Source organism: Pseudopipra pipra, chromosome 1 (genome assembly GCF_036250125.1).
Source record: "Pseudopipra pipra isolate bDixPip1 chromosome 1, bDixPip1.hap1, whole genome shotgun sequence".
NCBI classification, from domain to species: domain Eukaryota; kingdom Metazoa; phylum Chordata; class Aves; order Passeriformes; family Pipridae; genus Pseudopipra; species Pseudopipra pipra.
The window spans coordinates 108738606-108763241 of record NC_087549.1 but is presented as its reverse complement, the minus strand read 5'-3'; the positions used below and the strand labels follow the sequence as shown (position 1 = coordinate 108763241).

General features: G+C 37.8%; 1 protein-coding gene across 3 annotated transcripts in view; it reads left to right on the top strand.

The window, feature by feature from the left end:
* Positions 1–8028, top strand: part of BBS9 (Bardet-Biedl syndrome 9) — a 280340-nt gene extending 272312 nt beyond the window's left edge. For all 3 annotated transcript variants that reach the window (XM_064670331.1, XM_064670327.1, XM_064670315.1), the window contains one exon: positions 7326–8028. In XM_064670331.1, coding sequence (XP_064526401.1) covers positions 7326–7372 — 47 coding nt within the window. In that variant the 3' untranslated portion in view covers positions 7373–8028. The remainder of the gene's footprint in view (positions 1–7325) is intronic.
* The last annotated feature ends 16608 nt before the right edge of the window (positions 8029–24636 follow it).

Here is a 24636-nt window from a genome sequence, read left to right as displayed (position 1 = left end):
TCTGAATTTAATACTTCAAGAAAGATCATTTATTTGCATTAACTCATAATATTTAATTGATAATATTATACTACTCATCAGAATAAAAAGAGAAAATTTGTTGGCAGCCTAAAAAACCATATAGTATGAAAATTAGGCTCTACTGCAAGCATTTACATGTTTGAGAATTCCTATAGGACTCCTTAAGTTCCACTGAATTACTTATCCATAAACCACAGTAAGTGTTTACAGTACCTGACCTTAAATCAAGGATTTTATTTTTTTTTTTTAACTATCTGTGGTATACTCTTTAAATATGCTGGGATTTGGCATGTTGTTTTAAAATGTTCCAAGCCACTGATGTTGTTTAAACTTCCTCCAAAGCTGGAGAGAGCTGCAGTGATTGATAAATTGAAACATTGCACAACAAAAGACCTCCTTCTCCCTATATTTCAGTGTATTTTCATGTATTTTGCCATATTGGATCTTTTGGAGATTGTTTTCTGATTTAGCATGTTTGTCTTTGCTTTCTTAGCTTTGTGCAGGCACTTACCTTACTAGTAAATGAGGAAATAGTCAAAATTAAATAACTACCAGAATTAAATCATTTGCTCTTCCTAACATTGTTAGTGTCAAATTCTGTGAGAAGCCTGTGATCAAGGAGTTTGTCGTGTTGCACTGTAAATTCATGTTGTTTAGCTGACATGAATTTATTTTGAGCAGTGTCCTTGAAGAAAACAGTAATTTCAACAGTAACCTGTGTTTGTTGTGGGAATCCCTTAGCAGTGACATTTCCTGAAAATTTGTAATACTGAATAGGCTGTCTATAAAAGTTGAGCATGTTTTCCCTAAAGTAACAAAAAAATTATGAAAGCTATATTGGTTTCCTGCAGTCTGACTGTACTTAGTTTTTATTGCTTCCTGAGCCTATGAGAAAATCCATAAGACATTTAAAACTGTTACTTTCATCATTCCAGCCTTAGATGCGGATGTGTTGGCTTTTACTCTCTTTCTGGAGGTGCTAAAAGGCTCAGTCCCACAAAGTGCTGCCCTTCTTCTGGTTCTGCTGATCTTGGTGTGAGCTTGGAGGGCCTAGAGATTTCTAGTTGTTGTTCACCTTTGGGCCATAAGGATCCTTAATTGGATCATCGAATCTCAGTAGCTTTACAATTTTTGTTGTTAGTACTGAAATTGCCATTATACTTCCTATGGCCACGATATGCCTGGAAATATTCAGGGGTGTAGCAGGGGGTAACTCTACTCCCATCTGTACGGGACAAGACTGTTAGCAGTAGAAAAGTAGTGGAAATAAGGAAAATTACATTACAGGTCGTTAGAATGTTAAGGTATTAAGACAGTTTAGAATACATATCAGATAAAAAATACAAACTGCTTTTACACAGTAGTTGGACCATGATCCTTGTGGATCCCTTCCAACTCAGGTTATTCTATGATTATATGGTACACTACCCCCCTGAAAAGTCAACCTTTGCATTTCCAAAGAAAAAATTTTGGGGAAAGCAGGAAATGGGACCAAAAAACCTCAAGACAACAACAAGAAAAACCAGATACAGATTTTTGTGAGCAATAGAAAGGAGTTAAGTGACCATTTAGAAAACACTTCATCTGCTACTTTAGTACAGGCTCTTTTTATATTGTTCTTTTGCTTTTAAGCCAATGTTGAGACTTATCAAAAGATTGCACTAGGGAGAAACTTCTTAAAGCATTTTCCTCATATACTGTAGCTTAAAAAGAATGTGTGAAATTCAAGATTGGAAAGTATTATACAAAAGTATTTTTTCCTTTGTTTTTTTTTAAATACATTTTCCCCCAAAACTTGCTTCTCTACCAAAGTCTTTTTTCCCACAAGACTCTAAAGGAAAAATGACATCAAATGGTAAAATCCTGTTGTATGTTATTTCCAGAAGATCCATGGAAATCTTGAATATGATTTTATCATTTGCACTGTAATGTTCCATTTTAACTAGGAGCAACATACTGAAGAGTATTCAGTTGCTGAGTACTTGACAGTAAGCAAAAGCTGATGTTTCTGTGAATATTACAAAACGCTTAGGAATTTGTAGCACCTCAGATTTGCTGTACGATAATAGAAGTTAGAAATGGAAAACTCTTATTATATCAGCTTGACATCTCCCTGACACCACCAGATTGTTGTCTTCATTGTGGTACTAATTTGCAAATGTCATAAGCCATGTGGCTTCCACCACTCCCCTTGGGAGAATACATGGCATTAAAGCAGCCTTGAATATTCCTTTCCTTGACTTCATCTTCTTGATCCTCTTTCATATCTCTTCATTGTACTGAAAAATTCCTGATGTTGCTTGCCTTTAGCTATTTTGTTTCTCTCCCTCTCCTCTTTTCTGTTTCCCACAAAGTCACACAATTATTTATGCTGTTCTTTTTGGAATTTTTTCTATTTTATTACATCTTTCTGGTACCGAGGAGCCATGGGCTTATGTGTACTGTAGGCTGTAATGAACACTTTGGAAGTCTCTACTGGAGAAGCTGATGTTTGTGTATGAAGGTACTGAATTGTTATGTGGCCATACGAGATAAACTCACACAAGAAGCACAGCACAGGCCCTAAATACAAGTCTGTATCAAATTCTTTATCCATAAAAAGCTGGTTTTTTTTCCCCCCTATAAACTTATTATGCTTTTTATTCTATGTTTTACTGAAGATGGTGTTGGATAAAGCTGCCTATATTTTGCATGGATGTATTGTAGATAAATTTGTTGAAAGCTTCATTCTAACAATTATATCATGCATATTAAAGGAATAACTGCATTATTTTGACTTAAGTTACAGGTACACAGTATCAAGAGTAGAGGTGTGTGAATAACTAGTTGTTTGGGTTTTTTTTTTTTAGGTTCTGACTTGAAGCAAAAAAGTTGGAAAATTTGTTATTTTGGGACAATCTTCAATGATTTCTTCAGTTTTTTTTATTTTTCTCCTCAAATGAAGTATTTCACTTAGACTTCATATCTGCTATCTTATTTTTTAAAAAAACCCCAACATTATATTCAAGGAAGTTTATTTGCAATACTTCAGTGGGAAATGAAAATTCAAAGGATTTAGAGAATATCAAAAATGCTGTAATTATTTACTTTTTTTTTTTTAGTCAAATTGATCTGCCACGTTGGGAAGAAATTTGACCTCTGAGTTTGACTGCTTTATTTGACCTGTATTTACATATTTCTAATGAAAATAATCTCATCTGAAAAGTTTGCTTGGTATTAGCTAAAATTACGTTACGTAGATGAGGAATGCTTGAACTTATACTAACAGGGAGGTTGTAGGTCTTCAGATGTCAATTATGAGCCACAGCCAACCTCTAGGAGTAAAAGTTGACTGTAATATATATATTGTATCCGTGAAGGATCTTAGATCTTCCTGCAGGCAAACACTGGGTGGTTGTTTCCCCAGAGTGGGATTCACTGCCATTCATATGAAAATAGTGGAAAATCTTGCCCTAAAGCTAACCTACCCCTGGAGTTTTGCCTATCTGGCATGGTGATTGAAGATAAAGGATTTGTTAATAGTCAGCTGGCTGGTCATCTGTCTGGGATGTCAACAAAACAGCACAACGAATCAAGCAGGCAAAAGACTGACTACTATGGCATTACTTCTCCCCAGGAAAAAGAGAAGAGTTACCTCCACACAAAAAAAGACCCTGTCTTTAATACATTATAATCTGTCTAATCTCAATATGCATGGTCCAATATTTTTTTTTCTGACAGCAAATTATTAAAGACCCAACATTTCTGAAAGGCTTAATAGGATTATGGGTTTCAGTGAATGGGATGATATAGGCATGACGAAGAATAAATTGAAGCACTGGCATTTGTGTGGCCATAATTAATTAAGTTTTAGATTTGTATTGTGCATATTTCCCTTAGAAGCCACTGAATTAATTTACCACCCTGACAAAGGCTGATAGCTAATTAGAAAGAAGGGAGGTTTGGTCACTGAAAAGCAAACTAATTTTTAGGGATTTACTTCCTGGAAAGAAATATTTGTTCCAGCTCAAATGTGTAATTTGTGACTTCTTGTGGTCATCTCTAAATGAAAACAACCATTTCTCAAAAACTTTGCAAGCTTTCCTAGAAAAATGTCTAGGGTTTGATAGGTGATTGTGATAAGCCAGATATTTGGAGAAAATAAGCATTTTTTCCTCCAAAATTTTGGCTTCATTGAAATTACACTTCCTACAGTAATGATCAATGACATCATTTTAGGTAGGTAACTGCTTTTTAAACAGCCAGTCATCCTCCAACCATATTCCATTTTCTCTGTAATCATTTTTTGATTTCTTTTTTTTGGTTCCTAAAGGGAACTTAAAACACTGTTATTAGAGTGCTGCTTACAGAGCTCTACATTGCTTCAAACTAACTAGCATCCCATTCCTCTTTTTCTCCTTAATATCTCTATATGTAAGCTAGATTTGGTATCTCGGCAGCTCCTTGTTTCTTAGGCAATGTGTTTATTCCAGCTGTTTGTGTACAGGGAGTATGTGTGCGTGTGCAAATTGTATTTATAGTATGTGTGTGTGTGACTGGGGTCAGTAGAAGAAGCAACTGTGTGCTTTGGGAAATTTTGGTCATCTCACTGGACATTTTTCCTGATGTTCAAATTTGATGACTTTATATTAGAAACGTTTCATATGTATCGTGCATTTTCCAAATAGGAATCAGGAGAAAGACCTAAAGAAAGTATAGATTGCTCTTGAGGGCTAATGCCTAGAGGCATGAATGCACAAGAACTTGTTTAAAAAGTTGTTTAAAAGGTAATTAAAAAACCTCTGTGTAGACACTTGGTAAATGTTGCCTTTGTCATTGTTATCTCCTTATTAACTCCGTTGTGTTACAAGGCTTCTACACTCACTAGTAAGTCAGAATGACAAAAGGAAGATTTAAGCAAGGTTTTTGTAAGTTTTGTGGGAATAGACCCTCCTCTTTCCCCAAGATTAGAGCTGCCCCTTCTACCCTGTTATTTTGTGGCAGTTAGAAATTTAGCAGTTGATAGCTTCATATAGGTTGGGTTTGTCATGTTAGTCGCAGTTAGCAGGGGGCATGTTAAGAGTGATGGAAATGGTTGTTTCACATTATCCATCCTGTGATGTATATGGTCCCTTAGGACAAAGCAAAGTTTACTGAATGAAGTCCTTTCTCTCAGTCACATTACTTCCTAAATGAAAAACAAATTTATTTGTTTTACACAATTCTTTAGTGAATGAGTCAGTCCATGCTTCCTGCTCATTCAGCTACCATCACTCCACTTTCAGATACAAAAATCTGAGCATTTTAAAATTATGTTTGCAGGGATCAGTGACTCATTGGTGACTTGGGGAGGCAATGGAGAGGCTCACTCTCAGTTTATTAGCTTATAAAAAGTGATACAGAATACCAGTCAAGTCCTGTTTCTCTCTTTTAGGCAGTGTAGGAAAGTTTGTAGCTTGTCCATTGTGGTGATCAATCTTCTGCACTGCACTAAAGTTAATGATTTTACACTAATCCATTCTGCACTCCAACTAAACTGGGTTAGTTTGTTTGGAATAAGCAATACACTGTTACTTTCTTAGACTTCTGAAAACCCCTTTGGATTGTGTTCATGGAATGAAGATTAAATACTAAGAAAAAGGAAGCTGTATGCATTTCCTCAAGCAATTTATAATGATAAAGAAAATTATTAGCAGTGAGTAAATGGGCATTCTTAAAAAGAGAATTATGATTTTCAGAAATATGTCTTGAAGGTGCTGGGAAAGATCTGTCATCTTTTGTTAACAAAAAATAAAAAAGCTATTAACTTTGGTCATTTGGAACATTTAGTTCTGGATCCAAAATTTTATGAAAAACAGTTACTATTAAGCAGTAGTTTGTTCTAAAGCTGTTTTATGGCAGTTCTAGACATAGCAATACTAACCATTAGGCCATGAGATGGGGTGGGTTTTTTTCCTCTTTTAGGTGGGAATAGCTGAAGAAGAGGGTGCCTCCCTTCTCTAACTTAATCTGAACTCAAAATAACTTTTGTCTTGTTATAACAGCCCTTTTTCTGAGTCACTGTATGAAAAAGAGACTGGAAGTATTGGATATTGCAGATCAAACACTTCAAAGCCAACTTTGACTTAGTTTTATGCATGCTTTAGAGTAGACTAATGTACAATAGTATCCAGGAAACTCAGCCAGTAATTCATATGAGTCCAAAATGTTCTCCTTAGGATGAATCATAGCAGCATAAATGATAGGATTGGAGAAGATCCTTTAGGTCATCCAATTCAAAACCTGTGTATCTTCCTTTTCACTAATCCCCACTAGATTTCATCTACCCTATTTCTGCAATCTTCTCATATCCTTGACTCAGCCACTTCCCTGGGTAGTTTCTTCCATTGCCTAATTGTTTAACCTGAGCATTTTTAAACCTTACACCATCATGCTTAGTGTGAACAATTTATGACTACAGAAAATGATCCTTTCTCCTCCCTTCTGCCACCGTGATCAAATACCATCTCTCCCTTTAAATGTGTCATTGTTTGTGTTGTTTTTTTTTCCCCTCTAACTACATGAATAATAACTCCAGGAAAGTTGGGGTTTTTCAGCTGTCTTTGGTGCTTCTGTCACGGTAACTGATTTTCTTTGAACTTTTGGTTTTCAAGGCTCAAAAGTACATTCTGATCTACAAATGAACTTTCTGTGACTCAATGATATGTGTGTATTAATCATGCTTTTCAAGAGGCAAATTAACATGACTGAGGTATTCTGTGTCTTTGTTTATAGGATCTGATTTCTGAGGGTGCTGATGTCCTCTGATTAACAAATACACAAAAGCTAATACTCATGTATATATATACATACATATATATATATGTGTACATATACATATATATACACAAAGTATATCCTTACTAATGAGTTTATGGAGTCAATTTTCTATTGTTTTGCAATTTGTATTATGAGTTCTACCCAGAAAAAGGGACAGGAAAAATGCAAGGAGGTTGGAGTAACTGTGTCTCAGATCATATGTCCAGTTGTTCTGTCATTTTTTCCTGATGCAAAAGTAATTTATGATTTTATAACTTGGATTGTTATCATCTATGATATGTATAAAAGAGCTGATGTGAAATCGCCTCTTTTGTCTCAAGTTTTTATATTTTCTGAACTTGTGAGTGCTTGAATTTGCAAGTTATCCGTTTTTATCCTGTTTTGCGTGTAATAAATTGTTTCCTCCAGTTATAACCAAGGCTTTCACAAACTGATGGAATCAACAATATAGTGCATGTAATTGCCGAGTACACTGAATTTTTAAGCATCTTCTTTCTGCTTTACAGGTTTGTCTGAGGATGCAGCAGAGGAAGCAAAAAGCCATGAAACCTGAAGACAACCCTCAGGAGGAATTTCTATCTGATGTCTGATGCATTTATAATGCAGTAGTACTGATACATTTTAATCTGTACTGATTGCAGTTTCCAGGAGAGGACTGTGCTAATTAATTAAAAAAAAAAAAACAAACAAGTTACATTCTAATAATTTTGGTTGGGTCTCCCTTAACAACTACTAGCATCCTTTCTGTGAGCAAAGTTTAAGCACTTACCCAACTGTTGTAGGGGTGTTGTGTTGTATTTTACAATATATCATCCCTTTCTAAGGATTCAGTTGATTGATCAAAGACTGTTTACACATAGTTAAAAGCAGCCTTTGTTTCAGGATATGTTTTATCTTTTTAAAAAAGATATTCTGAACTGCACCTCCCTTTGAGATTATATTAACATTTGTTATATCACAGTTTTGACAAAAGATAACTATCTCGTTTCCTCTTGTACTAACGTTCACAATTCCAGACAGCTGAATTCACTACCAGAAGAAAAACTGGTAATCCATCAACTCTTTTTCTCCTCTCTCATTGCTTATACAGACTCCTGCTCTCTAGAGATATAGAGTAAAATATGGTTACTGGATATAAAGGGCAAACCCTTTTGCCATTAACTATGTCACTATGAATGGGAATAAAGTTTACACTGTAAGTACGTTGAACACAGCAACACATGGATCTTTTTATGGTTACCTGTGTTTTTCTTGTCAATCAGTCTGTTCTAGTTATGGGCAAGATTTTCAAAAGTAACTAACAATTTTTGAGTGCCTTACTTTTTATTAGTCTGGTTGGAGGATGCTTTGAGTGTTGTGTATTTAGAAAGTGGTGAGTATTCACCTTCTGAAGGTCAGGTCCACGCAAGGTACTTGAAATGGAACGCCCAGCAACTGAGGCAAACTTTGAGAGGACCTTGGCCTAGAGTTTGGAAGAGTCAGGCTCGTGTCTGGATTTCTGAGACTGAGTTAAGATATTACTAAAATGTACTTGGAAATGAAAATGACTGAGACCTGGGTCAAATGTATAAACAGCATTTGAATGAACCCTCTTCTGACTGTTGCTGGTTCATACCAAAATACAAGTTGGCAGTCTCTTGGATGGCAGATAGAAAATGCACTGATAGTCTCAGTTTAGTTTCTGGTAGATGCGATTGTCTGAGCCATCTCCACAGTCCATGCTCCTGTTGATCTCCTCAACAGGGGTTCACCAACTCCTGTTCTAGCTGTAGAATAGGCCCCTCCAACTCACTTTTGTTTTAGAACAGACTGTGACAGTTGCTGTGGTCGATGCTAGCTTGATTTGTGGACAATAAGGAGACACTGTTTTTCCAGGATGTCTTAAGCCATCAACCTTCATCCTCTCCATATCTACTTTCAACTTCTTTGCATCCACCCCTGAAACAAAACCAGCTTTGCACTACTTGTGTATTTGCTGCTTAACCCTCTGGTCCTACTCTAGTTCAGTAAACATGATATAACTGTTTCAAGGAGCTTTTTTAACATGTTAGCTATTAAATAGGGCTCAGTAGCCGGGGAACTGGGTAAGGCCTCTGATACTTCTAGGGCTGAAGTGAGCCATAACTCTCCATAAGAATGACTCTGTCCCCCAGGAGATCTCAGATATCTACAAGCTGTGGGGCCAGAAATCTTGCTTCTTTCTCAGGAAGGAAAAATCCTACCCCCTGCTTGTTATGGAGTGATTCTGCTCTCTGAGTTTTCTTCACTCTGATCCCTCCCCCATGGTTTTTGTCAGGAGGGTGGTATCCAACCCATTGTCAAGCTACCCTGCTGCGCTGTGAAAATTACACAATAAAATAATCTCCTGTAGTCTCTGTACACACCTCAGTGACCAAAGAAAATCCATGGAGAACTAATCAATTACTGTAGCTATTAGGCTTAAACGTTAACTATAGATCTCAAATCTTCTTTTGTCCTCTTGTCAGTGGCTACTAGGTTATCTAGAAAAATCAAGCACAGTTACTACCAAAAGCCCATACCATAATTGTGTGGAATCCTGGACCAAAGAATCCTAAGCTATAGGCATATAATATAGCTGGAAAGTACACTGCTATGAGACTTCTTTGAAACATATTACTCTGTCATAATTCCCATTATTGAATGTGATCCCAGTGCTCAGAGCTGTCGGGCTTCATTGGGTTTTTAAGGTAAATGACGAGTAGGCACTCAAGTCAATATGATCCACTCTTATTTAAGTTATTTTCTGTCATTTTAGCATGTAAGGCTCAGAAGCACTCTTATTTGCCTTTTCCGCTCCATGCTTTGTAAAATAAGGTCTCATGAGAACAGTTTTACAAAAAGGTGAAAACATACTGGTAATAAAGAAGGGGGGAAAGAAAAAGATAGAACTGTCTATAGTAGTAATGTATGACCTCTTTGTATATTGTGCTAAATTGCAGTGTTTGATGGTATCATCAGGATTTAAAAGTTGCATTGAGTAAAAATTACTTAGTTTCCCCCAATGCCAAATAGTCCATCTAATTCAGAGGAAGGAAGTAATTGAAATGTAGTCATTTACGCAGCAAGCTAAGAGGAAATATTGTAAAGTAATTCTTAGCAGTTCTCAAATGTAGGTTGAATTTTTAAGAAAGTTCTTTTTGGCTGGAAAAAAATCAGGCCAATTACAGGAAGTTTGGAAGCTAGAGAGCTGGCCAACTGAAAATGTAAAGAAACATTGTTCAGGGGGAACAAATGTTTGGTTCTCATCAGTGATGTTTCTGAGGCCGAAAGAGACATTGGTGCCCAGTCAAACTATTCTGAACAGGATTTTAGAGTAAGGCCTGGTCAGCTGTTCCAGTCAGCTTAAATATGCAGTGTATCTGCACGTTTAGCTATTCTAGTAGAATTTTATATGATTAGGTGGCTCATGGACAAAAATTAATTTTAAATTATAATTTTATTGAAAAGAATTTGTTATACCTAAAAGGGATTTTGTGACATTTTGAAAATCACACTGTGAGTCATGACATCTTTATTATATAGAACTTTGAAATACATTTTATAAAATAAGTCCTAATACAAAGTATATATTTTTCTGTTAAACAGGTAAATACTTTCTTGGTAGAGTTTATTTTTGGAATGTTATTGTCCAGGGGCTTTTCTTTAATTTTGTTTTTCTGCTGTTGCATTTTAGAAAAACAGATTAAAACAATTACTACTCTGATGACCAAAATCTGGAGGTCTGGACTCTGCTGATCTTTTGGGCTTTGTACACAATGCTGAGTTCAAACTAAGACTGTGGTTTCCAGCTCCAAATTGATTCTTCTGTCCAACTATTATTCAACTATGACACAGAAAAACAACATTTCTCTACTTTCAAGGGGTTGGGTTTTGCTTTATAATGTCTTGTTGTTTTCTCTTCTTCAGCATTTACTGTACAGCGAGAATTAGAGATCGGTTTCACTATTCTTGTATTGCTTGTAAAGATTAATTTACTGCCATAAACTGAAACTTGCTGAGCAGAGATTGTATTTCTATGTGAAGTCCTTCCAGCATAAAAAAAAATAGTAATTACAGAGTATACTTCATATTAAATAAGTATATTTCCTTCTTATCAGAATATCCTGTTTATAAAAAATCTATTAAAAGAAAAACACTGCAAAAGTGCTGTAAAATATGTGACATACTCCTGAAACCAAGCTTCTGTATCGCTTCTTCATTGGAAATTAACCTTGAGTTTCCCATAGCTTTGTTTGCTGTCACCCCTTCACATCTTGCCGCTTTGTTCATTTATTTATTTGTAGCACTATTTATACGGTATCTTCATACGCTCTTTGCAGGTGACGTAGTTCCTTTGCAGCTCAAAGGTAAAGTTTGCATAGCATTTTGCTGGTTCATGAGTTCATGTCCTATTGAGGGGACAGAATGCCCACAGGGCCAGGCTTATAATTAACAAAATTGTCCCAAGCAAGAAGTAGTTTTGAATGCATTGTTTCAATGAGAATTTATTCTAATATTCCAGTACACCAAGTTCAATACAAGTTTGTTACGTATATAAAGACTGAAAAACATTGCTCTGTTTAGAGTCCTGAACCTTCTCTGTACTTGTTTGTCCCCTGTCTTGTAAATTCTTATAATTGACAGTAGTATCAGGAATGATTATTTCTGTCCTTCTTTGCAAGATAGCTGGTTGTTTGCTGCAGAGAAGCTGCTAATATGGGAGAATATGCTTTTGCCAGGAAACCATCAGATCACAGCAGAGATGCCTATCACTTCTGTTAGCATTAAATGTATGGCAAGTGATTTAATTATCATGGGATGGAAGCATAACCTAGCTAATTGAATTTACCTCATCTTCTCTGACAATGCATCCTGATTGCTGCATCTTTACATCTGCCATATCAGGAAGTTCGAACAAATGCAACAAGAACATACATTCAAATAAGTATAGCTATTATTTTAAAACACTATGGTATTTTTCAAGAGTTTCATGTTGTTGAAATGAGGAAACAGAGCAAAATACCAATTTGTTTTCATACACACTCATTGTAAGTTGGTGTTTCCTTTGGATGCAGTGCTATGTGTTTTGATTTACTATGTGTGTATGAGGCATTCATGCTTATGGATGACCTACTGTATTGAAGATTTCAGTATCCATCCTCATGCTTTAAATGAAAGGATTAAGCAAAATCTTGCTTATGTAGCAGGAAAAAAATTGCTAAAGTAACCAGAAGCCCTGGAAGAGATCCACACCCTCAGGCTATACCATGTAAATTGATTTTAACTCTAATGGGAGTATTTTTCATTAAATATAGCATCAGCATATTGTATTGTTCATTTGTTTGCTAGCACCAGTTTAACACTACACTCTCATAATAAAAAATATTTCTTTTGGAAATAATATTTTGCAAAACCAGTTAATGCTCTAGAGCAAAGTGATAACAGTGTTTGATAAGATATTTTCTTTCATCTTTATAAGCAGAGTAGAGATCTGGGAGTGCTTCCTAAGTGGGAATGATCAATGCCAATCATAGCTTTCTCTCCACCACAGCTCCAGCGGGGTGCAGACTGACAGTGTATTCAGCTGCAGAGACAAGATAAAAGCTGTTCTGATTATGTAAACTGTTGCCTGATCTGAAACCATGAAGGGAGGTCAGTCATCCTGAGTCATTACTGTAATCTGATTAGAGGCCCAAATCTATTTTCGATGAATTTAACTGAGTATTTTGCCATTGATTTTGACAGGAGAGCATTCATACTCTTCTACTGGGGGCTGCATGCCAAAATAAGATGACAAGTAAGCATGAACTCTTAGCTAGATGATGTAATAAATTATGAGGGTCACTCCAAAAGGTACTATTCCCAAAATACAATGTGCATGAGGCTTAGCTTGTCAGTGTTCATTAAATAACTGCCAATTTACACCCTAGAAGTGATTGCTTCTCTGTAGAGAGTGATGCTGCTTGTAAAATAGATCCCTGCAAAATAATACCCTAGAGCATTCTATACGTGTTAGTTCAGCCACTTATGAGACAAAGTCACTCTCAGGATGATGTATAGCAGCTTTTCAACAGTTATAGCAACACTATTACATAGTTTAGGAAATCAAGCAATGAATAGTGTGCTCTCCTTCTGCTCCTCAACCAAGACAATATGGGAAGGATGTATTTCCAGGACACATTCTATTAAGAAGAATATGCTTAATTAATTTGACATTTGATCAACAGAAAGCTTGGCCCTCTATCTTTTAAAAAGTTGCCATGGTTTCTCTAAATTGATGTTGTTATTATGATTACTGTTTCCTGAATGTCACATACTATTCAAAAATTGGCAGCTCCAGTGTCCTCTAATTATACTGAGACATTTTATCATTGTTAACGAATGTAGGATAGGTGCTATTCTTAGACAACCTTAGGAATGAGCAAGGTTTTTGATCCTATGATGGGTTGGATCAGTCCTCCTTACTTTGCTAAATCTGATGAGATGGTATTGCGAAGTTTACAGTGTGTTTGGGAAAGAAAAGAGTTTTTATTCTGTTGATTTTAATACTTTATTCATTTTAAAGGATAGATCAGTTCCACAGCATCTTGGAAGCATTAGAGAATATATTAAAAAGTTGATCTATAACAGATAATATTCCAATTCATTATGAAGCAAGCATTCAGTAATTAATAGTTACTTCAAATGCCTACAATATATTATAATCATGATTGGATTCAATTACAAGAGACATAAAGAGGATTATTGTACTTTTTTTTTCCTCCTCATGGCATAATAAAGTCAAGATGGTTGGGATCCATAAATATTGGAGAACAGTCAAGTTGCTGCATATATAACAGATAACTGCTTTTTCCATCTGCCTGGATGTGTAGTGTCTTCCTCGAGCAGTGACTCTAACTAGGAACTGGTAAGAACACAGCTTGGTTAACATGGTGTGATTGCTTTTGATCCAGTAGAAACAAAGAGAGTTTCTCTTGGCAGTGTATTTGAATGCCATATTCCAGCATTAATTAAATATTTTGTGGTGCTATGACACAATTCTTTCATCATGACACTGGATAGCTTCTTTTGTATAGTTCAGGGTGCAAGTCCCAAAAGCAGTCAGGAGGTGTATGACTTGGGAAGGGAGCATTTCCCCTATTGCTCTGGGCAACAGTATTTCAAATGTAAGGGTTTGTCCCTTCTGGCAGTTACTTAGAAGACCTAGGAGGAGGAAGAGGAGACCCAATGAGCTGGATTCCCAGCAGAATTGTGTCCAAATGCTCCCATAGCAGCTACCACGGAGAAGAGGAATCTTCTTCTTGAGAAGAGGAATCTTGCCTCACCTTGGTAAGACTGTGTCCCCAGGGTTAGTACGTTTGGGTGTTTGGTGGTCAGATAACAGGGCTGGATGCAGTGATAACAACCAGCTTGACATCAGTAAAAGAAGACTGGAAATGAATGTTTCTGTGGCCAAACAACTAGAAAAGAATATGGACAATATCAGTGGCCTTTCAGAATAGCTAATGGTTTATCATTGCTGTTACACCTATCTAGCAAGGTCCAAAAAGTGGATGATACTTCCTGACTGCAGACGAGCAGGACTGGAGAAGGTACTGGGTGCTCTTCTGGGCAAGTGTGATAGGTGAGGTTGGCAAAAACCTGAAAGAGAGTTGGGAATGTGTAGTTAGTTATAGATGTGGATGGTACACATTTAGTGTGTTAAGAATTGATTTTTTTTTTCTCTTTTTGTCTTTTCTTTTATAACAAAGTCATTCCATGTTTAGCATTCATTAGCTCATCTCATGGGGAGAGGGGTCTTTTCTTCACTTTTAATCGTTCTTCTTGTCATCCACATTTTTGTAGGTAGCAGTCACTCTTGCAATCCTGTTTTCCTTTTGCTTTTTTTCCTACCAAATCCCATTGACTGTAAATTGACGATTTCGCCCAGCAGCCACTTTGTAGGTGTAAGTTTTAAAAGTCCTGAAAGGAGGAAATCTTGCAGCAAAATCAGTGTTTTGGTTAAACTTTTGAAATACAATGTATCTATTCTTCTCTGGGGATGAATAACATTGCTTTCAGCATCAGGAAAATAATGAATGGAAAACCATGTGCACTAAAGAAGCTTTACTTTAAAGGGCTACTGCCCAAGTATGTCATCCAACAGAGGAAAGTTGGTAGCTGCATTGTTTTTTGTACGACAGCTACCCAGACGGTGATGTGATACCTTTTACTGGGCTAACCAAAGTTAAAATTAGAACTGAGCAAATAAATCCCAATGACTAAGAGAGTTTCTGCATTTAACCTTTCTTGCTTCTGATCAAGATCAACCTTTTCAAGCCTAGCCACGGACTTTTGGTCTACAGCATGCTGAGAGATTGCTAAGCCTGGTGAGCTTCCTACCTTTAGCTTGACAATTTGATTGCACAAAAACTAATAGGCACAAAAATACAGCTTGGTCCTACTTGATCAGGATTATTGCACTGGCCAGAAAAACAATTTCTACAAATGCTCTTTCACTTCTCTGTCATTTAGAGATACCCAGTACGCAAATCTGAACCCCAAAGTGCTTAGCTGAATTAGGCTTCTTAGGTCTCAAGCCAGCAGGCATGTCCAAACCTTGGGGGCTGAGCTAGGAAGTGAGTTCAGGCATTTACCCATATACTTGTTTATCTTTATTGCTGGAGGCTTTATGATAACATTTACAGAAACCCACGTGCACTGTGACTTTTTGTATAGGGTTTTTTTACCAAATCACTTCCAGATTGACTTCTAATTTGAAATTAGTTTGTCTCTTTCTCTCTGGTCATTGTCCTCACTACTGCAAGTTTTTATTCACAAAGTTTAAAGACAAATTATTCCTTTTCCATATCACTTTTACTCCTATTGATAGCTACCTGTCCTTCAAAGCTGGTTGTGCACTACTGTAAGCAGAGGGAGCAGCACAGCAGAGGCAAGCAGATCAAACCGCCTGTAAACAGCAAAGTTGTATAACTCTGATTCACCATCCTGTGGGTGTGGTGGAGCAGTTTCCATAATGGTAAACTTACTCACCAAAGTGGCCAAAGGACATTCTTGTTCAGAAAAAAGTCCAGCCAGAGGGTATAAGCAAAAGGAGCACCCTTCTCCTTCTTAATTTTTTGTGCCTACTTCATCGTTGCTCGAGGATAGACTGTTAGTCATGTGGCTTCTGTGGTGAAAAGATTGTGGGTTTTATTCTCAGCAAGGACAAACCAAAACTGGGGTAGTCAAGGCTCTGACAGTGTGCCTGGCAGCTCCAGAGCCATGCACTAGCCCTTCCTCCTTCCCACACATGCGCAGGCTCCTTTGTGCTCCTGAACAGAGCAGAAATAGGGATGTTCAGCTTTACTTCTCAGGGATAAATTTCCTGCTCCACCACACAACTCCAGCGGAGGCTGTGCCAGCATCCCTTAAGACTCATCACAGATTCCTCTATCTCCATGCCTTTGCCTGGCTCATGTCCGAGGTGTTTTCTGGCTCCTTTTTGTACCGTTTCCACCCTTTGTAAACTATAGCATCAGGTAGTGCTTAGAAAATACTCATAAACTGGTATAAGAGTTTTTCATGTCTCTGTACAATCTTCCACGTCTTTCTTCAACTTCACTGTGTGCCTATGGGAATATCTTTGGGTTAATGTACCACACTCTCTGCTAGGCTTGACTCACTCCCTGTGCTTTCCCTTGCTAAGGCCTGCATTACCAAAACTAACCAATAATTCAGATTGCGCTCATTTTTTAGGTATCCTAATTAAACTCAAGGCCTATATTTAGTCTGGGAACCCGGAAAGTGAGACTCCAGATTTGGAGAGTTTGGTGTGGGAGAATAGAGCTATTGTTTGGCTGCTCCCATGCCCATACCTTTGCAATCTGGCTGGGTCCTGCTAGCTATGAAAAAAATAATTTGCATTATACCTCTTCTAGGATAAAACAAAGCATGGCTTTCAGAACCATCTTTTCTTCCTGATTCTTCTAATTTGCATCATGTAAATTCAAACTGTCTTGCCTTAAGCCTTTCTGCACTTGGGCCAGCAGCTGAAAGCCTGTGAAAGCATGTGTATTTTATCCTCTGTGTGCAATGCAGAAACAGCTTTACAAACCACAGAGACTATTTTAAATTAAATGGCCATTTTTTGCAATCCTATCATTACAAAGCTGAGGCTTGATTGTTGTCCTCAGAGTGCTTCATAGCAGCAAAATTCCTGCATTTTGGGAATTGTGCTGTCTATTCATCCAATTGGAGTGGACCCAAAAGCAAAGCATGGAACTGTTGTGAGTGCTGGCTAGTGCTCACAATATTACTTTCTCTAATAGATGGCTTGTGCTGTCATTTTGTGGAATGCTCAGATGTCAATTCATAATCATTTGGATTGTAGGGTTGACTTTTTTCAATAAAGATGCACGGAAATTATCTTTAAGAAGTGCAGTTGTTTTCATTACTGCTTGCATAGCAGAACTGAATGCAGCTCTGCTGTGGGACAGCAAACCCCTCAGTTCTGTAATTTATTATTTGATATTTTTCTTTCTTCATATGAACATTTATGAAGGTAAATGCATACTTCAAAACAAGTCAATCTAAGAAAGTACTTGTGGAAGCTAAGAGGTTTGGGTGATCACTTAGGGAAAAGTTGGAGTCTTCACCTTGCAGGTGCTCCGTGCTGTGCATGTCCCACGCAAGCCATCCAAGCAATGCCAGTGGGCAGCCAAGTCACACAGCTTGCTTGGCATAGTCTGTAAGTACGGGGCAGCCTCACATCTTGTTTCCAGAGTTTTCCAGTTGGACTTTCTTTCTGTCTAGTTTCTTTCTGTCTAGTTTTCATGAAACCACTGCCTCCCACAGAGGCCTGGGAGACCCTTAGATGCTCACAGCTGCTTAGCTGAGTTTGTGGATTAATTTAGGTCTGTTGCCTGTTGGAATGCGAGGGCTATCTAAATGGGGTGGGGTGTCCTGGGTTGCTTCTGGACCACGATCACATACCCCCAGGCCAGACGTATGGCTGGCTGTGTGCACAGCACTCAATGCTGCCACTTTTAGAGGGCTATGGACCCAAATTCCTACTCTTTGGAGCACCAGGAGATGCAGCCCCTAGGGAAGAAGAGGCCTGTTTGTTGGGTAATCCAACACAAAGTGAACCTTGAACATAGGGGCACCCTGATGCTGCAGTCCCCTGATGCTTTTGAATGGAGTTATCCTGGCTTCCTCTGCGCACCTGCTGCAACAAGTGTCTACAGGAGAGGACCTTCTGCCCATAAAGTGATTATTCTTACTGACCTTGTTCTTTTGGGACTGTTCTGATGCATGAATGTTTCCAGGGAAAAGATCTAAATTATGTAGTCTACTAGCATGATGAGCAGTTTGCAAAATACTTCCAGCACCATAATCTTCTCTTTGTTTATTAATAGTTGTCTTATTTATTCTCTGACTTTCATACAGATGCAAGCTATGCTACAGCCATACAGACTGACTTCAATTTAATCCAAACATAAGACTGTTAAAGACAATTTGATCAATATTAAAATAATATTTAACAATATTAGAACCAGTTAGAATTTTAAGTGACTTGGTAAAAAGGTAGTTCTGTGTTGTTTTTTAGTTCACTTAATTAAACCCCAAAATCCCCTAAGATACAAATCCTGTTCTGTCTGAAAATAGTTTATTACCAACCAGTTTCTCACAAGATGTCGTTTTGTATGTTGGAATACCTGCCAGCCATCACCTTGAGACTTCAGAGTCTAGGTTTAAAGATGCCTAAAATAAATAGCATACACCACATGTAAATACATATTTAAAATTCTGTGAAGCCTTAAAACTGTTGCTTGATTGTTTTCTTTGGTCACAAGTAATTCAGCTGACTCTCCTGGGTTTAACCTGCTAATATATTCAAGACATGTGACTGATACTTTCCCAAAGTAAATACTATTTCGTGTCTCTGTTCCTCTCATGCTTCTAAATGATGTATTTGGAGGTATGCTACTGTCAGAGAACTTAGGGATTTGGCAGAAACTCCCTGCAGATTTGTCTAATGACACCAAAACCCACCTCTGGCACATTTAGTATTGCTCTCATCTCCTCCTGAGAGAGCCTTAGATAGCTGAGAGGCAGGTAGATGAATTATACTGCCTTCTGGAAGTACATTTTTTTCTCTCTTGCCCAAGTGGCTCTGTGTTTTCTTTTTTGTGAAGGTCCGAGATTAATCTGACCTGTGTGAATCGGTAGCAAGATGGGATGGGTTTTTAATGAATTTCTGCTTTGGGATTTTTTTTTGTGTGTGTATGTACTCCTGTCTACTTGGGTTAAGCACATGCAGGATATCCAGGGTTTAATTAATCATTCAGAGTGGTGGGAAATTCAGTATAATTATTAAATCTTGTAGTATTACTTCTTTAATAATGGCTATAATACTCATTACGAAACTGCATAACTAGCAGAAGTTTCAACAGATCAGTGCAGGATTACCCCGGTTTGCACAGGTGTATTATCTGAAAATATCCTGATGGATGGAGCTTTACAAGACTGCTTATGGTTGTCAGATCATTGCTCTCTATATGTGTGGCACTGTCAGTCAGTAGGACAGATCAGGTATTAATGTTTAATTGAATGTGCTTCCCCTAAATTGGAAGCCAAGAAAAGTAGTAGGGAGGATTTCTTACTTGTACCAGCTGTAATGCTGTATAGCCAATTTACTGAAGAAAAAAGTAATCAGTAAATTGCCTAATCTTTGTATTTTGAAAATAACAACAAATAGATGTTCTTTGTAAAACTGTCTTGTTTCCGGATAAGATACGTTGCACTAATTGCAGGGGCAGTAAAAGTGAACGTCCTCCAAAGCCAGACGAGTGAAAAGAAAAACGACATTCTGAGAACAAACCAGGAGAGCATTTCGCTGGTGTAGGAGCAAGGCATCAGGACATATGGATTAGATTTCTGTAACCAGCCCTGTGGCCCAGGTTAATTGTGGAAGCAGCTCCAGCCCAGCCCGCGCTGTGACCGCGGGGCTCCGGGCTCCCAACACTGCCACCTGCCGGCAGCCGCCCCGCCAGGGAGCTGATCCTCCGCGCCAGCCTTCAGCGACAGGCGATAACTTCTTATTACAGATGACTTAAAATTAATGGCCCCGAGTCTCCTCTCACTCGTTTCGGTGTGAATGAGGGCGTTTGAAGGAGAGGAGTCTCCGAGTTGATATGTTTCATTCCTCAAACCTCACCTCCCAGTTTTTAAGCCTTTAGTTTTTGTTCAAAAAAACTCCTGGGAGAAATTCTGCTGTGAAAGGGGACCAGCATCAGGAGGAATGAACTCACAGGGTACACTCTCTGTAGGTGAAGTGGTGATCTTATAGGATGCATGCCGTGGAAACTTGTCTTTTAGCAAAAATGCAATCCTTTGCCTTTCTGTGCTGGGTAGAGGCAGCTGCTTTTCAACTGTATCCTGGCTGGAAGGAACAATTTTCTGTCACAATAAGCATATCTTGTCTTTTGTGGGGGCAGGGGGTGGGATAAATAATCTCTCTCTAGTACAGAGAGGGTCCATCTTCATCTGCAATTAATCAATCAATCAATCTTCTATTTTACAGAATGCTTCTTGAGTACTCCTTGTTTGTTGCACTTACCAGGCAGTACCGCAGCCAAACAAAAAGCAGGGTTTGGTTCGTCTCACAAATTGAAAACAAAGCAGCACCTCATATATGTCACTCTTTGTGTGATTTCATTAGCTCTTATCCTTTATCAGACACAGCAGATGTTCAAGGGTAAATGTAACACAAAAAAACCCTCACAAAATAATTTTTATTCTCTCTGAAAGGCAAGCTATTTACAGCAGCGAAGTAACAGAAAGGAGTACCAGCATAAGCTGCTTTACTCTGTTTGCTTGGCCTGTGGCCTCCGGAATAGCTTCTGCTGGGAATCCCATCATTTAGATGGCATCAGCATTTCTGTTATAATTTACTTCTTTTGTTGTTGTTTTAGCATATTTGATATGGACTATTACAGCAGCCTCCATATTGGATCCATATTTTCTGCTGCATACAAGTATTTTTCAGTTTGAGGTACTGCTGGTATTTGTATTCAGTTTAGTTTATGCTGTTTCTTTTGTTTGCTTTTCTATGAATACAGATGATGAGGATAATTTTTAAGATTTTGCAATGAGAAGCTCACTTTAGTAAGGCTTTTTTTAGTTCTTAGAAAATATAACTTAAACAATAGAAGTATGTAAGTATGACTGTGCCAGTACATTCTATGTTAACAAACTTTTAAAATGTTACTCATTATCTTTATCTTGCCATAAATAAATTAATGCTTCACATGTTCCAGGGGTTTATGGAAAACTGTCAAAATGATGAGTTGTTTGATAAAATTTATAAACATTTATTCAAGTAAGTATCACTGTAACTTTTAGATATTTTCTTGTAGTTTCCTTTTATTTAAAGACTTTGACCATATGTCATTTTTTAATCCTCTTACAGTTTTAAAACCTCTTGGTGTGGTCTCCAGACCTCATTTACATCCATTTAAGTTTTCTGAATATTTTGCAGTAGGGGAGCTTTGTCAGGAGCATCTCTTATCAGGCCAGTCTCGAGGTTTATTAACATCATCTCCTAGAGGAAAAGTGGCCATGAAGGAAATACTGTTTGCTCTCACTGGTGGATACTCTTAGCTTTAAAACATGGTTAAGCACTGAAATGAATGAGGATGCATAAGAATTTGAAAGGCTGTAGCCTGGCTCAGTACTGAAGGATGAACAGTAAACTCCCATCTGCTTGCTTGCAGGAAAGTGCCATATCTTCATCACAATCCTGTGAGTTACTCCTGAGCTTCCCAATTGCTGTGTGCTGATGCACCATGATAATAAAACACTTTCCCAAATTACAGGTCTTTCTGCGAGAATTTTCAGGGTTGAAGCTTATCAGACCCACGCCTCCAACTACATCAAATGTATGTGACCTTCTTTTTGATGGCGTAAGTTACTGGATCAAGAGTTCTTTATCTTTAGCAAGATGTTCATAACAATAGAAATGTGTAAACTTCATTTGATATGCAAACCACTTTCAGTACCTTGTAACTGCATAGTTGTTTAGCAAGCCAGAACTGGAAACAGCAGGTTGTGCCAATTTACATAGCCTTCAATACAGTGTATATCTGGGTCATATTTTCTTTTTTATGCTGAGAAGGCTCACGAATTCAAAGAAACTGTGTTAATATAATATATAACAACATAAAAGTAATAAACGCAGGGACACTCACAGTGCTGATGTATATGTAGCGTGTTGATTGCACACTTGCATGATAAGGACAACCTATGTCCAAGACCTAGAAGAGCAAATTTCCTCTCAAAAATAAGAAAATACATATGAATATAGCGATTCAGTGCCTCCCACACTTCTGGAAGAACTTCCTAGGCCATGAAGAATGGGCCTTCTAACGATTTTGACTTGCTAGCAAGACAGATAATCGTGAAGAAAGATGTGTAATCACTGTCTTCTTCACTGTTGCTATGGTTAACCATAAAGATTTTTTTTTCTTTTTAGGTGAGTGCTGGGTGATCAGGTAATGTATGACACTCTTTTATGGCTGACCACTGGGAAAGCATCACTGGAGAAGGAGCTGAATTCCATACAAAGTGGTAACTGTGAACAGCTAATGCTCCATCAAGCTGGATGAGCACAAGTCAACTAATAAACAGAACTAATGAATGTATCCTTTCAATAACAAGTGATACCATGTAATGCTTATACAAAAGAGGTGAGTGGTTTGATGACATAACTTCTGTTTTAACTGCTGGCATACAACAAAGTATCTGTGCATATCTGATAGCAGGACATGGTTTCCAGTGTGACCCTCTGATTTTGCTAAAATGATCACAGCTCTGAATGTTGCTTGGAAAAATGAGTACCTCTTCAAACAGGGATGCAAAAGGAAAAAAACCCCTACACCTTGAAACTGTACTTAATGTGGCATTACAACCAGAAAGGATGCTGACCTCTGATAAGGCAGGCTTGGGAGAGAGGTTAAAGGAGAGATAAAAAGCCAAGACAAACCTGTAGCACTGAGTGGGTGAAACTAAAGTGGGGGAGGATTAAGATGGTGTATTTCCCTCCCAGGCTGGGTTTTACTTCATGAGATTTAAATGAGAGAGTGATCTTCCTCTGTGATATGTCACCATTATCAATATCAAGGAAGCAACAGAGGTTGCTGCTAAGCTTAGCAGGCTTTTCCACTGGGCAGCTAATAGGCAGTGAAGTGTGGAATAGGCATGGCATGGGGAGGCTTAGAATTCCATTTCAGCAGGTGTTTCAAGCAAGGAACATGGACAAATTCCTCACCCCAACACTGCTGCTACCACAAAAGAGGCAGGGACCCAGTAAGCTAATCCCATGGACAATGTTTTCATGCTGCAGATGTTTCAGAGGTAAGTTTTAGGTCTAATCAGTGTGTTGAAGGTGCTTCAGTGATGATTACACTGTTTTTTCTCTATGAGAAAAGGAAAATCATGTAACAAATCTGTGCATATTGCTTTGTAACTGCCCTGATTTAGGTATGATTTCATTAAGTATTTGTCTTAACTGAATGAGTTATGGCAGGGATTGAGCATGAAGCCCAGTTGCTGTCGCCTCTTGTCTTCATTTTGTAAAGGAGATCTATACTTCTTGCTTTTTTCGACTATTTTAACAAGTTCCCTGATGTTGGATGCCTGAATTGTTATTTGCTGCCCTCATTGTGATTTGTGTGTTTCTCACACCGGGTGATGTTAATATTTAATGAATTTTAGACCAGAACAAAGAGAAGATTCAATGCACACAGTGATATAAGTACTCTCCTGTGGTAGTTGTCACTTAAGAAATTATTAGGGCAGATTTATTTTTCCTACAGCTGTTGCTTTAGAAGGGCTATGGCTGCGCTGGAATTAAAAAAGAGTAACCACTGATTACAGATAGAGAAGCCAGCTTGCCAGAAGACTCAGTACATCTTTCCAATGGAAAAAATACTTGGACATGCAAAAATCTATTCTGGAGTAGTGCATAATATGTACCTCTACGGGCTCATGTCTGTTTAAAATGCATGGAAATGTGAAGATGACATCTCCCAGAAAAAAAAATCTAGGTTACATTTATATCCTGAGTTTGTTATGTATTATACACTGTATGGAGCAAGTTTTGTACTTGACTTGTATTTTTATGGAATATAGAATCCTTTTAATGGTATCTAAATTATCCTATGTGCCTATGCAGCTTCAACCTGTACAGACTGAGATTGGAGGAATAAAGTAGGTTTTCTTTTCTCAGAGAGAGGGATTTTGCTAGTGATGTCTACAAGGTGATTGGTATCAGTTCTCTGTAGTCCCTCCCATAGGTGCAATTTCAGCTATTTTAGGACTTCTGTGCCCTACCTAAAGGTAGGTGACAAGCTGAGTTGGAAATGAAGTGTACAAGTTTTTTAGAACAAAGATGTAAGCTTTCAGAGGTCTTGGCTTTTGGGTTTTATCTTAAAATGTTCATGTAAATCTATTTGTCTTGCATCTTCCTGGGAAATGAAATGTATTTGAAATAGTCCTGTATATATCAGCCTGTCACGCACCTTATTTGCCATTACTATAAGCATTTTTGAAACAGCAGCTCACATGCACCCCCGGAAGAAATAAAATAAGAACGCATAGAAACCTGGAAACATTTTTCAGTTTGTTGTCAGACTAGTTTATTTCAGAGTGTTCACTTCCCCAAGTGAAATATCACAGTTTGAGGGAAATCGATTTGTAAAACAGGTTCGGGAAGATCTGTCACAGAAAAACGTCCTGCCACAACCCACAAGTGTCATCCCGTCCCGACCTTGC